Source organism: Protopterus annectens, chromosome 11.part0, assembly GCF_019279795.1.
Source record: "Protopterus annectens isolate FY-2018-M chromosome 11.part0, PAN1.0, whole genome shotgun sequence".
Classification (NCBI taxonomy): domain Eukaryota; kingdom Metazoa; phylum Chordata; order Ceratodontiformes; family Protopteridae; genus Protopterus; species Protopterus annectens.
Window position 1 is genome coordinate 237,757,799 of NC_056745.1, and position 12,519 is coordinate 237,770,317.

Below are 12,519 nucleotides of genomic sequence, written 5' to 3' on the forward strand. Positions count from 1 at the left end.
TAATAGAAACGGCTTTTCTTTAGGTCCCTGTCTAGTGACAATTTTTTTTTCCAACTGCAGTTCCTTATGGCTCCAAGCAAAGTTTAGTATATACCTTGAAAAACATTTCTCCTGTTTGTCTTGGGTGATAGAAAACTACGTCTCTTTTTCTGCATTTCTGGCAACAAAAGTAAAATGAATTTCTTGGTGAGACAGGTAGTAGTTGTCTTTATGTCCAACACTTCTTTGATATGCATTGTTAGACCACGTTGCAACTTTATTTGACACAACAAAGTTCATATGTATATTTCTATGTAAGATTCATGTGAACTGGTTTGCTTTCACTGCCATTTTTAGCATAGTTCACCCTTGCACTGCTAATGTATATTATAATTTTTAGAATTCCTGCAAGTTTTCTCACTGTTTATGCCCCTTTCTCCTGATATATCCCACTGAAAATAGGCTGCATCTGCTCTAAATTACTCCCACAGTTAAAAAATTACAATTTGGATTAAATCTGAATTACGTTGGAGATTCAGAGAGTGCCTTTTCTTTGTAATTTTTCTGAGGCATTGGTTAGCCTGGCACTTATGTATAGTAAATCTACATGAACATTAACCATTCAACAATTTTTTGAACTTGAATATCAAAGAGTGTGATGTATTATAAAAAAACTTAATAAATGGAAGAAAGCGTGAATGACGTCAATGTTTTTGATCTTTTGTAAAACTGAAAGAATGCTTATAGTTCTGTTATTAACACTGTTGTATCTTATGTTATCTTACTTTACAGACCTGCATTGCTACCCATGAGTCAAATGGAATTGATATTATTATTGCACTAATTCTGAATGACATAAATCCTCTGGGAAGATACCACATGGATCTGGTGTTGCAGCTTAAGGTATGGACTTTCATATACTGTATATGAAAAAGCAGACCCAAGTCCTTTCATCCATTCATTCATATGGTAGCTGGGTGAGTGAGCTAGACCTTGGACACTTTGCAGCAGTGTGTTCATAGGTTCATAGGTTGATACTAGGCTATCTGCCCTAGGGCATTTACAAGGCTAGCCAGAGTGTGTTTGGCTTTTGCCACCCTTCTTAGATTAGTTGGCTGTGCCTCTGTATAGTAGGTCACAGAAGATAGCCCATTTAAGGTTAGGTTTACCGTGCCTCTGTCTAGCAGTGACACAGAAGAGATCCCAGGGGTAAATTTATGATCTCCCATCCAAACGTCAAGATTCTTCTTGAAGAGGGTCATTGAGGGGCTCTGTCTGACATGGACTGGGATTTTGTTCCAGAGTGAGGGGAGCCTCTGGGATATGAATCTGTCCCTCCAGCATGTTCTATTTATTTCCGTGCTGAGGTTTAAGTCACTGGAGAATGTAATTCTGATGGATTTGGATTTCTTGAGGTGGAGCATGTCCATTAATTCTGGGTTGGTCATGGCTTTATACGTCAGGCACAGATCGCCTCTGAGTAGGCAGTAAGCAACTGAGTAGAGCTGGAGTTTCTTTAGCCTAACTGCATAGGGCATCTGTTTGAGTCCCTTGATCCTCTTGGTGAGGTACTTTTGGGGTCTTTCTAGTTGTAGCAGGTGTCGAGTAAGGTACATCCCAAATGGGGCATTGTATTCAATTATGGGCCTGATGAGTGATGAGTAGAGGGGCACAATGACCTCTCTTGATCTAGATGTGAACCCCTTCGTGATAAGGTGGGCTATATAGAATGTCTTTCTAACCACTTTGGCAATGTGATTGTCAAAGGAGAGGTTGCAATCTACTTGGGTCCCCAAATCCCTAATTACTTCTTCTGTACTTAATGGATTACCACCTATGTGGTAATTTGTGGGCACTTTGTTTTTCCCAAAGGGGATGACTATGCACTTTTTGGCATTTAGCTTTAGGCCATGGCTCTGGCACCAGTTATCCATCTCTGTGAGACCTTTTTGGAGGATGCTTGTGTCAGCCAGCAAGTTGATTATGGCCCCCAGTTTGCAGTCATCTGCAAACTTTGTCAGCCATAATCCTCCTGTGTTAGCCTGTACCTCAGAGGAATATATACCGAACAAGAGAGGTCCCAGGACTGAGCCTTGTGGGACGCCACTTGTAACTGGTCTAGAGTCTGACATGGCACCTGCAATTCTGACCATGTGGGTTCTATCCCTAAGCCAGTTTGCAACCCATCTTGTGACATAGGGGTTGATATTTAAGCTGGTGAGCTTATTTATGATGCCAGAGTGGGGTATTGTGTCGAAGGCTTTTGCAAGGTCAAGGTAGGCTGTGTGGACTACCTTCCCTTCGTCTATGGCCTTGGTGACTGTTTCAAAGAAATTGACCAGGTTCAAGAGGCAAGATCTGCCCTTAACAAAGCCGAATTGGGTAGGATCCAGTGTTTGGAGGTTCCCAATGTCTTTGTTTATGAGTTCCATGATGATACGCTCCATAGCTTTGCAGACCATGCTAGTTAGGCTTATATGGCTATAGTTTCCGGGGTCCGTTGTGGCACCACCTTTATGGAGTGGGACCACTGTTGCTGTACGCCATTCTTTGGGTACATATCCTGTTGTAAGGCTGAGACAGAACAGTGATTTTAAGTGAGGGTTCAGTTCTTCTTGGAGTTCATGTAAAACGCAGCCCGGGACACCGTCCGGTCCCATTGATGCTGTGTTTTTTGCTTTGGAGAGGGCAGCTCTCACCTGTGCATCTATGATGTCTGGGAGGCTACACTCTGTTGGGATAGTCATTTGATCATTTGGGGGGAGGGGGGTAGAAGTTTGCACTGAACCTGTCTGCCAGGATGTTGGCAATGTCTGTGGGTTCAGTGAATTTTTTGTCATTTTGCACTAACTCAGAGCATATCTGGGAGTTTCCACCCAGGTTTCTGACATAACTAAAGAAAGCCTTGTGATTATCTTTAGCGTCTTGTGCAACTTTTCTTTCGAAGCTAGCCTTAGATGATTTTATGAGAGATCGTAGTTTCTTGCTAGTACTGATCAGAGTTGCCTTCCCTTTCAGGGATTTTGCTCTATCATGTAGTAACTTCCTCCTTCTGTTGTACAGCTTATTTTATGGCTGGGGTCCACCAGACAGGTCTCCTGCCTTTGGAGGAGTGAGTCTTGGTTTTATTTGGGATAGCACGATCCATGCATTTCTATAGGTATCCATAGAATGCATTTGTAAAGGATTCTGTGGTTTGGGCCGTATTTTCCACTGGCCATGGGGCTTTGAAGGATTCCACCTTGGTTTTGAGTAGTGGGAAGTTTGCTTTTGAGATGTTTTTGACCGTGGTTTCCTTTGCTGGGGGTGGGGACAGGATATGGATGTCCATAGTGATTAATTTATGGTCAGATCTTACCAATGAGGGGTATACCTCTGGTATGGAACATAGAGTCCCCATGTTGGTGATGATCAGGTCCAATATGTTTTCCCCTCTTGTGGGAGTGGTGACCACTTGTTCCATAGCATTTGAGTTTATAAATTCTAGGAACCGTTGGGCTAGGGTGTTGGGGCTTGAGTAGTGCTCCCAGTCTATGTTTGGGTAGTTAAAGTCACCCAATATAATGGTGTTTGGAGAGACCTTCATATTCTTCACTGTCTTCAGAAAAGCCGAGTGGGGTTCCCGAGTTATGGAGGGTGGTCTGTAGCAGGCTACAAACTGGAAGGCAGTTTTGCCCACTGTTAGTTGCACATGGATGGTCTCAGATGCTTCGTGCAGTGCCACTAGCCTGGAGGTATGGGTATCTTTGATGAATGTGGATACTCCCCCTCCTCTTGTGGTTCGGTCTGAGTTTTGGGGCCGAAAAGCATGGTATGAGGTATAGCCTGGTAGTGCTGGGGTGCTCTCGGGAGCCTTGAACCAGGTTTCTGTTACTGCACAGATATCGATATTCTCCATACTGAGGAGAGCCTCGAGTGCGTGCATCTTGAGGTTTAGACTTCTGGCATTGAGCAGCATTACCCTTAGTTTCTTTTTCCTTGTGTTGTCTAAGGAGGTGGGTTTGTCTTTTGAGCCTTGCCTAAAAAAGGCACTATGGGGGTGGCAAGAGCCTTGGCCAGTATTCGAAAACCCAGGGGTGACAGGTGCAAGCCGTCCCTAGTGAAGCAACGTGGCTTGTCAAGCATGTCATCCCAGGCTGACAGACATTGGATCCCCTTTGAGTGACACCAATACTTTAGCCAGTTGTTGAAATTGCTCATTTTGTCTTTATACTGTGGTATCATTCTTGGTGAGGGTAAGATGCTACTCAAGGTCAGGGTCATACCGGCCTGGGCCACATGATCAGAGAGCTCCTCTATATCTCTTTTCATGTAATCCAGGGAGGTACATCTCAGGTCATTCACACCAGCATGGACAATGATGGAGTCATATTTGTACTTGCTTTGGATTTGCCTGAGTGCTTGTGTTATGTGGCGGATCCTGGCACCTGACAGGCAGCTTACAGTGACCTTCTCCTTGTTCAGCCTGGTGAGAGGGACGTCAGTGTGTCTGACAATAGAGTCACCTATTACAAGTGTATTAGGTGTGTTGTTTAGCCTTAAGGGCTGTGACTTTGTGGCACACTGACTTTGTGAACTATGTGATACGTAGGCATTGTTGTGGGGTAGCATAGTGACATAGAAGTTGTACAATATTTACGAACACCTGGTACATCAGAGCTTAATTTAAACACTAAGGCAGCTTTTAAACAAACAAATGTATGCTAATGACAAAATGATTCCAAAAGAGTTTGACAGTATCCATATAAAATGCCATAATTATCTGGTTAACTGTGGGCAGTCATAATGCAAGATAGGGAAGAGTCTTTTTTTCCTCTGAGGTAGAAGCAGGTAAAGGGGTAACTGAGGCCAAAATGAATGTGCACCATTATCTCACTCACTGAATATCATGGCAGGTCACTAAACAATGTGAAGTGTTTTGTTATTTTAACAATGCTGTATTTCAGTTATTAACACATCAGTACAGTGTGTCAGGTTGCCTTCTACGGGAATTAAGTTAAAGATTTTAAGTTGTTATGTGGGGAGCTAATTCAGGCATGTAACAGTTCTGTACTGATAAGGGCTTAGGGTATCATTTTGTTAGACCACTAGCCGTGAAAGCTGAGACCCTAGGCTACCCTGGCTGTTTGCAAGTGAGTCTGATAGTATTTGACAAGGGTCATAAAGGCACTGTGTCATTGGTGAAAAGGGGAACTGATCCTGGTTCTTGCTTGATGAATAGTAGTGATGATGGTTAGCAGAAGTTTGTTTGCATTAAAGGAAACTAAGGAAAATGTGTGCATATCGTGTACACAGCAGTGTGTGAAGTTGTGTCCATATCGTGTACACAGCTTTGTGTGAAGTTGTGTTTGGTTTGCAATGTATATCTATTTGTCTGTGGGGGGAAGTGCAGAAAGTCTATAAGTGGGACAACATGATGCCAGTGAATTATGCATCCATGGCTGGTTGCAGGTTTCTATGTATAACAGACGCATTCACTCAGGAAATATTAATTTGTATTAGTTTATTTAAACTTTTTTTTATTTATTACACATTATATATCAAGTAGACCTAATGGGTAATACCCTTTTAGTCTGGTAAACTGAAGTCCTTAAGACAAAACATTTGTAAATTCATAATTGCTTATCCAGCTATAAAGAATGACGTTTTCTAGTATGAAAGTATGATGGCAGTTTAATAGTGGCTTCCCACCCAGCAAGCTATACCAGGCATATAATAGCCCTTAGCTTCTTCATATTATCGCAGTAACCAAATAAAACAAATAAATTAGCATACATTGATTATTCTGGTTATAGAAGGCTTTAACTGTTAAGAATTCTGTTGTCTTTACATGAAGAACTGACCATTGATGTTGATAATGTACAACAGATGGAAACTGTAGTGGAGTCTCTGTATGTGGTAAGCAAAATATAACTTCCCCCAGGCAGTTCTCTATTGACCCAAAAACTGAACTCAGTGTACTGCAGATCACACTAGATTGGATTGACTATCAATTGCTAGCTTTTTGCTGCAGAACACCTTCTTTGTCCTCTAATGACCCCATAAGATTTCTCAGTGTCCTAAATTATCTCCCTATTAGCAAAAATGCAATTATTTTGTTGACGTTTAACTACACTTCAGTATCCTGGAACACCTGTACTTCTAATGCAGAATATGCCCCAAAATTCCTAGAACTTATTAAAAAATGTTCCCTTAAGCAGTTATTAAACAAACTTATTAGCGGATACTAGATTGTTGACCTGATTTTTACAAATATGGCAGTATCTTGCACTCTTCCTCCTCTGGTATGTCTTTCTGCAGTGATTTGTGACCATAATCTTGTGACCTTTTCCTGTAAACTCCAGAAAGCCCCTAGAGCAAACCCAACTGAGTTATAGGACTACAGACATGTCATCCTGTGCCTATTCTGTGATGAAATATGAAAACTTACTTTTGACTATACCATACAGCAGCAAACTTCATTTAGAAAAAATGCATAGAGCTTGCAGCCCCTACCAGAACCAAGGATCATTGGAAATTCAAAAATAAACTACTTCTACAGCAAAAGAAAATGACTCTTAAAATTATGTAGCAGTCCTTTAACCCTATCTTCTCAAGAAAAATATCAGAAAATATTTAAAAAAAAATGAAAAACCCTCTCAGGTCCACTAAAGGAGCCTGTGAACTTACGCTTGGCTGTGAAGCCAAAGGTAGTAATTATAAGTCCTTTCAGAATAGTAAGAAACAGTACCATATCCTTTATTACTCTAAACTTCAACTTACTGATGCCTCCTCTGACCCAGTAGATATTGTCAATATCCTTGCTGTACCCCCAACTACCACTAAAGATCATTTAATATATGTCCTAACCAATATCCCAAATGCTTCCTCCATGGAACTTGACAATATCCCTGGATGCTTAGTCTTAGCTTGTCTAGCAAAGATGTCCTTGCCAATTCTGTAGTAAATTTGTGGATATCCATCCAGCTATCTAGTTTATATTTTGCTTAACATGCAAAGTAAGCTTATTCCAGAGGTTCGGGAGGCAGTGGGTAAAAAAAACTGCCCCTCTTCCATATTTTATGTATCTGTTAGTGAGGGTTTAGTTTCTCAGTTCTACTATTGGTAGAGATATTGTACTCACAGGTATTACAGGTCAAATGGATCTATAATGGCTTGGTAAGTAAGGCAGAGATCTCCCCTCAAAAATCTGTTAAGACAGTCAGTAAAGGGATAGAGTTTCCAGTCTCTCTTGGTAGCTCAGGACCTTCACACTTGTAATCTTTTTGGGTAGACATCTTTGGGGTATTTCTAATTTCAAAGAGGGTATTGTACTGGATAATTGATCTGATCAATGCTGTGTGATTACCTCTTTAGGTTCTGATGATAAATCTTTGCTAATTAATTAGCTGGGTTAAATGACAGGGTTTCCTGACAGTCACTTTCAAGTGATGGCCAAAAGTGAGTGAGCTATCAACCCAAGCAGCTAGGTTTTTGACTGCATTTTCATTAGTTAAATGTCTATAAAGTATAATGAGTGAAGGGACTGTCTACCAAAAATGTTGATACTGCTTACGATTTTGCTTTTTTACTATCTAATTTCAGAGGAATATTAGTACACCAAGATTTTAATAGGAATAGTTTATTCTAAAGGGTTTGGGTGTCATAAGATCAGTAAGCTATAACTTTGGAAGGCGATATGTAATGTATCTGTCAAAAATGTTATTACTAATATATAAATATTTTTAGAATTAGCTTCCCAAATCTAGTGTTAGCTCCAGCAGTATGTTCCACCTAGAGATTTTCATACAAAACTGCATTTTACTTTAAGAAACTGATCACAATGACGGTTTCTGAAGCCTGTCTGTAAAGTTCAAATTTTCTAACCTTGTAATTTTTCCTAGTAAAGGAACTGTACCTTTTCAGGGTTTTTTTCTTTCAGAAGGCAGCACTGTATTCTATGCAAGCAATAATGGCCAACACGGTGTGTGTTATTGTGGAAATAATACCCACCAAGGGGTGTTCTGAGGCTCGATGCTTCTGGCGGAGGACCTCGAAACTCCTGGAAAAGCATTATTTCCACAATAATATACACCCCGGTGGGCATTATTGTGTTTAGAGAATGGGCTGTCTGTAAAATTCTTGTGTTTTACTTACTTAGTATTTTTTTATTACTAAACATTTTTTTTATATATTTTTGATGTAAAATAGTTCTTCTGCCTAATGTTGCAAACTTGCTGTAGTATATGTCAGTAGTGCTGGAGGAAACATTTTACATCCAAAATATAAGACTTTAAAAATATCCAAGTTTTTACTTTATTTTTTGGTCCCTTACTCCTAACATGCTTGGTTTGTTGCCAGTTATTGGAGATTGAGGTTACTGAATAATGATGTACATTTGAGTTTCAGACTTTTATTTTCTTCAGAAAATTCATGCTAACAGAAATCCTTTATTTAAGAAAGTTTGTAATTTTAGAAGAGCAATAATCCCTATTTTTGAGCCTTATTCCCCCTTTATTTTAGGCTTTATCCTGATTTCTTCAGTTGAAAGGTTCAGAGGTATGCAACCATCTTTACTGTTGCTGCTGCCAGGATGCCAGCTCACTCACTCACTGTCTCTCTCTCTCTCTGGCACACCTCTGCTTCAGAAAATGCATGCTAACACAAAGCCAAATATTCTAGTAAAATATGGTCCTATTTTGAGCCTTTGTCCCCCCTTTAATTTAAACATATCCAGTTATCTTGAGCTAAGAGCCGAGATCATACCTTTCAACTGTCCAGATTGATGCAGAATATCCAGATTTTTGGCTCATATGGTTGGTTCATTCCTCATAAAATTTGTAGTTTTCTTTTAAGTCACTGGTGAGCAGATTCATTAAGTAATGACAGACATTTAAGTTTTAGACTTCATATCCTTCAGAAAATACATGTTAATGGAAACGCTGTTATTCTAGCAACTTTCTAAGTTTATAAGAGCAATATTTAAAATCTGTCCCTATATTTGGTCCACTGTTTCCACATTATTTGTGGCTGTGTCCATATTTCAGAAAGAGTGGTATGAAAGGTATGCAAACCTCTTATGTGATGCTGCTGCCAGGGATCACCCCATTGCTCTCACTCTTCACTTTCTCTCTCTTTCTGTCACACACACACACACACACACACACACACTGAGTCTCTTCTGCTTTCATGCACACATCCACTCACACGAGCAGACAGCAACGTAAATGCACACACACACACACACACACACACACACACACACACACACACACACACACGCATGTACGAACACAAACACATGCTTTTTATTTTACTCTTTTTTACTTTGCACTCGCTAAACAGCAAAAATGCTGTTTAGAGAGTGTAAAATTATGGCTGTTGTTAGTTTTTTCAGTCCAAGCTCCATGGCAGCTGGATATGCTGGCATGAAGTGGCGGAATCGTTTTTCAGGGGGTATTACTTGTACATTAATACCCTGCTAGAGGACATTCCTCCTCCAATCAGGGTGTGATCTACAGGTCACCCATCCTCTAAAGTGTGTTAAATCGTTTATTTCTAGAATAGTAATGTTATTCCCTGCAGTGACTCAACATATCTTATAGAATAAGATGGACTACAGAATGTGCTTTTCTTACTTTTGGTAAATCTGCATTGGTCAAAGATTAACATGGTGTCTGCCATTGTACTTAGAGCTTTAATGATGATGCCATTTTTATGATATGACCATTTATTTTTAATTGTAATTGATATCCTTTTTGCCAGTTATCATAATGCAACATTTATTGACATTAAAGGTGAGGTCATTACAACTGCAGCAGATGTACATTTTTGCAGACTGTTCTGGAGAAAATTCATCTTCTTTTGTTGAAGTTTTATTTACTCAGTTTGCCTCCATCAAAATATTTTGCAATCCATATCCCATTTAAATGTGAGAAGACCAGTGTATAAAGAACTGGCCGCATGCATACTCCTCAACTTTTTTTTCTTAAGAATTCTAGAAAAAGGCAAACATAATGTGGGAACCAAAGGCCTACCTACATTGGGCAGACTGTTTAAATATTATTATACTTTACATTAAAAAGTTAATAGAACAATAAGTCTTACAAGATTAGCATTTCCTGAACAATTAAATGTAATAACTTGCATTATTGACTGAAGTAATCCTCGGTGATTTTCTAGAAAATAAAAATGTTTTGAAGACATGGGGACTTTCTGCAAAATTCTAGACAGTTGGTAGGTATAGCCCCATGTTGTTTAACAACTTTTGCTTTAAAACTTTTGTGTCATGGTACCTTTTTGTTTTGTGATAATTTCCATTTTATTTGTTGAAAAAATTAATTTAGTCTTCTTTCACTGTTTGCAAAAACCTGAAAGAAATATATGAATGAAAAGTTGAGGTTTGAAGAGATTTTTTTTGCCAGATATTTTAATGGATACTTCATGCCTCATTACCATTTTTTATTTTAAACTTGAATGCAGATGTTACTTATCTAATAGTTTTATTTATTTATTTGTTAATGGGTTAATTTCTCAGGGAGCAGAGGCATTAGTAATAAAGTGTATGAACGTGTTACAGTAGGCCATCAATCAGCATGTTCTTAGAAGGTAAGAGGAAACTACAGGGTCTGGAAGGAGCACATGCAAATTCCTTACAGGTGGCAAAGGTTAGGACTGAACCTGGATCCTCAGAATCGGGGATTGGAACTGCTCATTGATTTTCAAGAGCAAATGTAGTGAGTCTCCTGTGACCTTCAGGCTGTAGGGCAAGTTCCATTGCAGTAAGGAGACTGTAATGAAATATTTGTTCACATAATTACTTGCATAAAAGCAGTAATGTCACTTGTGTGTGTCTGCATGTCTTTCCTTCCCAGGACTGCTTCTTGGATTCTTTCGGAACCAGAACAGGATGCCACAACTATCAGAGATGAATTAATTTGAAAGAGCTATCATCTGTCTGTCTGTTTATATACATAAATGAATAAAATAACATAGGTATCAGAGAGTGAATTTATAATTTGAAGGGCTTTTTATTTCTGTAATTTATTAGATTTTTAAAGTAATGCTTAGCACAGCTGCAGCACAGAGTTCAGTGGATTTCTGCAGAATTTGAATGTCATGCTGTATCCTTACTTTAGCTGCCGGAGCACATGTACATGCACATACACAAAGGAATCAATAGAGGAATTTTAGGAGATTCTAATGTTTCATGTGTAAGGTAGTAATAGAAACGTGTGTTTTTCCCTGTTGGAATTTATATACATCAGCTGCTGAAGCACGATTTAAGACATAATCCTGTTTCAGGTACGTGAGAAAGAATATGGGTATGTATGATGAGTTCTGATTTGTGAAGGTTTCAGAAAATTAAATTAGATTTGCAGAGGCAGTTGGAGTAAGTGCAGTAATGCATGACTCACAGTGTGTGGAGTGGTATTGAAGGACCGTAGTTTTATCAGAGAGAAAGGCAGCAGATTCTGATACATAACTTTTACCTGTGTGAAAGCACCTGCACATGTAGAGTAACTTATGGGAGTCAGGATTCTGGCTGCTACTATGTCAAATAAATCTTTGTATGTTTGTGTGTGCATCGCACACACAAGCACACATACAGCATTCTTGCTTCTCCACTTACCATGTGGATTGAGAAAAGAGAAGGAAAAATCCAAAAAGCACAAATTGTTATTCCATATTTTTGACTTTTGGTCCCAAGTGTATTCTTTGGGTCTTGGTTTTGCAGCTCTCCCTCTCTATCTTCTCCCTAGCTACTTATCTAATAGTTACTTTCTTGGTCTCATAGTGGAGGTCTGCCGGCTCTAAGGGCACTAAGGAAGTACTTTTTTAAAACTAAATGAATGAGCAAAGCTGATTTGAAACAGTGAATGATGATAATTCAGCAGTAAGTTATTTAGTTATTGTAGTGTTAGTGATGATACAAGTTACACATTCACTTTTGGTGGAGAAGGCTGGAGGTTCTATTCCCACAGCATATATGTAAAAAATATTTAAATATACACATCTGTTTACACATATTCATAATTTCCTTTCCAATCATGCTAAATTGTTATCCCTTTTAGACCCCCACTCCTTTTTCCATAAGCATCATCTGATTTTACTTACTACTGTTGCTAAAATCCATTTACCATTAAACATAATTTCATTTATTCTTTCATTCCATACGACCCATATAAAATAAAATACCTTTTAACATATTCTTTACTTCTATTCTTATAATATCCATATTTAATCATATCCATATTTATTTTATCCACTTTTTGTATGTTCAGAAATCTTCTTTACATAGCTTTCCCCATAACTTTTTACTCTTTTACATTTCAAAAACACATGTTCAGTAGTTTCTTGTTTTTGACAATGTAAACATATTCTATTACTTTTATTTTTGCATTGTATGTTTCCTTTTAATGACAATTTATCTATTACCAGTCTCCACAAAAAATGTTGTATTCTACTTTCTGATTACACCATTTGCATTTTATACCATACTTTTTTTTTTCTATATCATCAGTTTTTATTTTCCACAAAAATACTTTTTCTTGGTAACAT

At 38.6% G+C, this 12,519-nt stretch overlaps 1 protein-coding gene across 2 annotated transcripts in view; it reads left to right on the forward strand.

The window, feature by feature from the left end:
- The window catches only part of ITPR2 (inositol 1,4,5-trisphosphate receptor type 2), a 2,416,542-nt gene that overhangs the window by 1,876,800 nt on the left and 527,223 nt on the right, over positions 1 to 12,519 (forward strand). For both annotated transcript variants that reach the window (XM_044087657.1, XM_044087658.1), the window contains exon 43: positions 772 to 882. In XM_044087657.1, the coding sequence (XP_043943592.1) occupies positions 772 to 882 (111 nt within the window). The remainder of the gene's footprint in view (positions 1 to 771; positions 883 to 12,519) is intronic.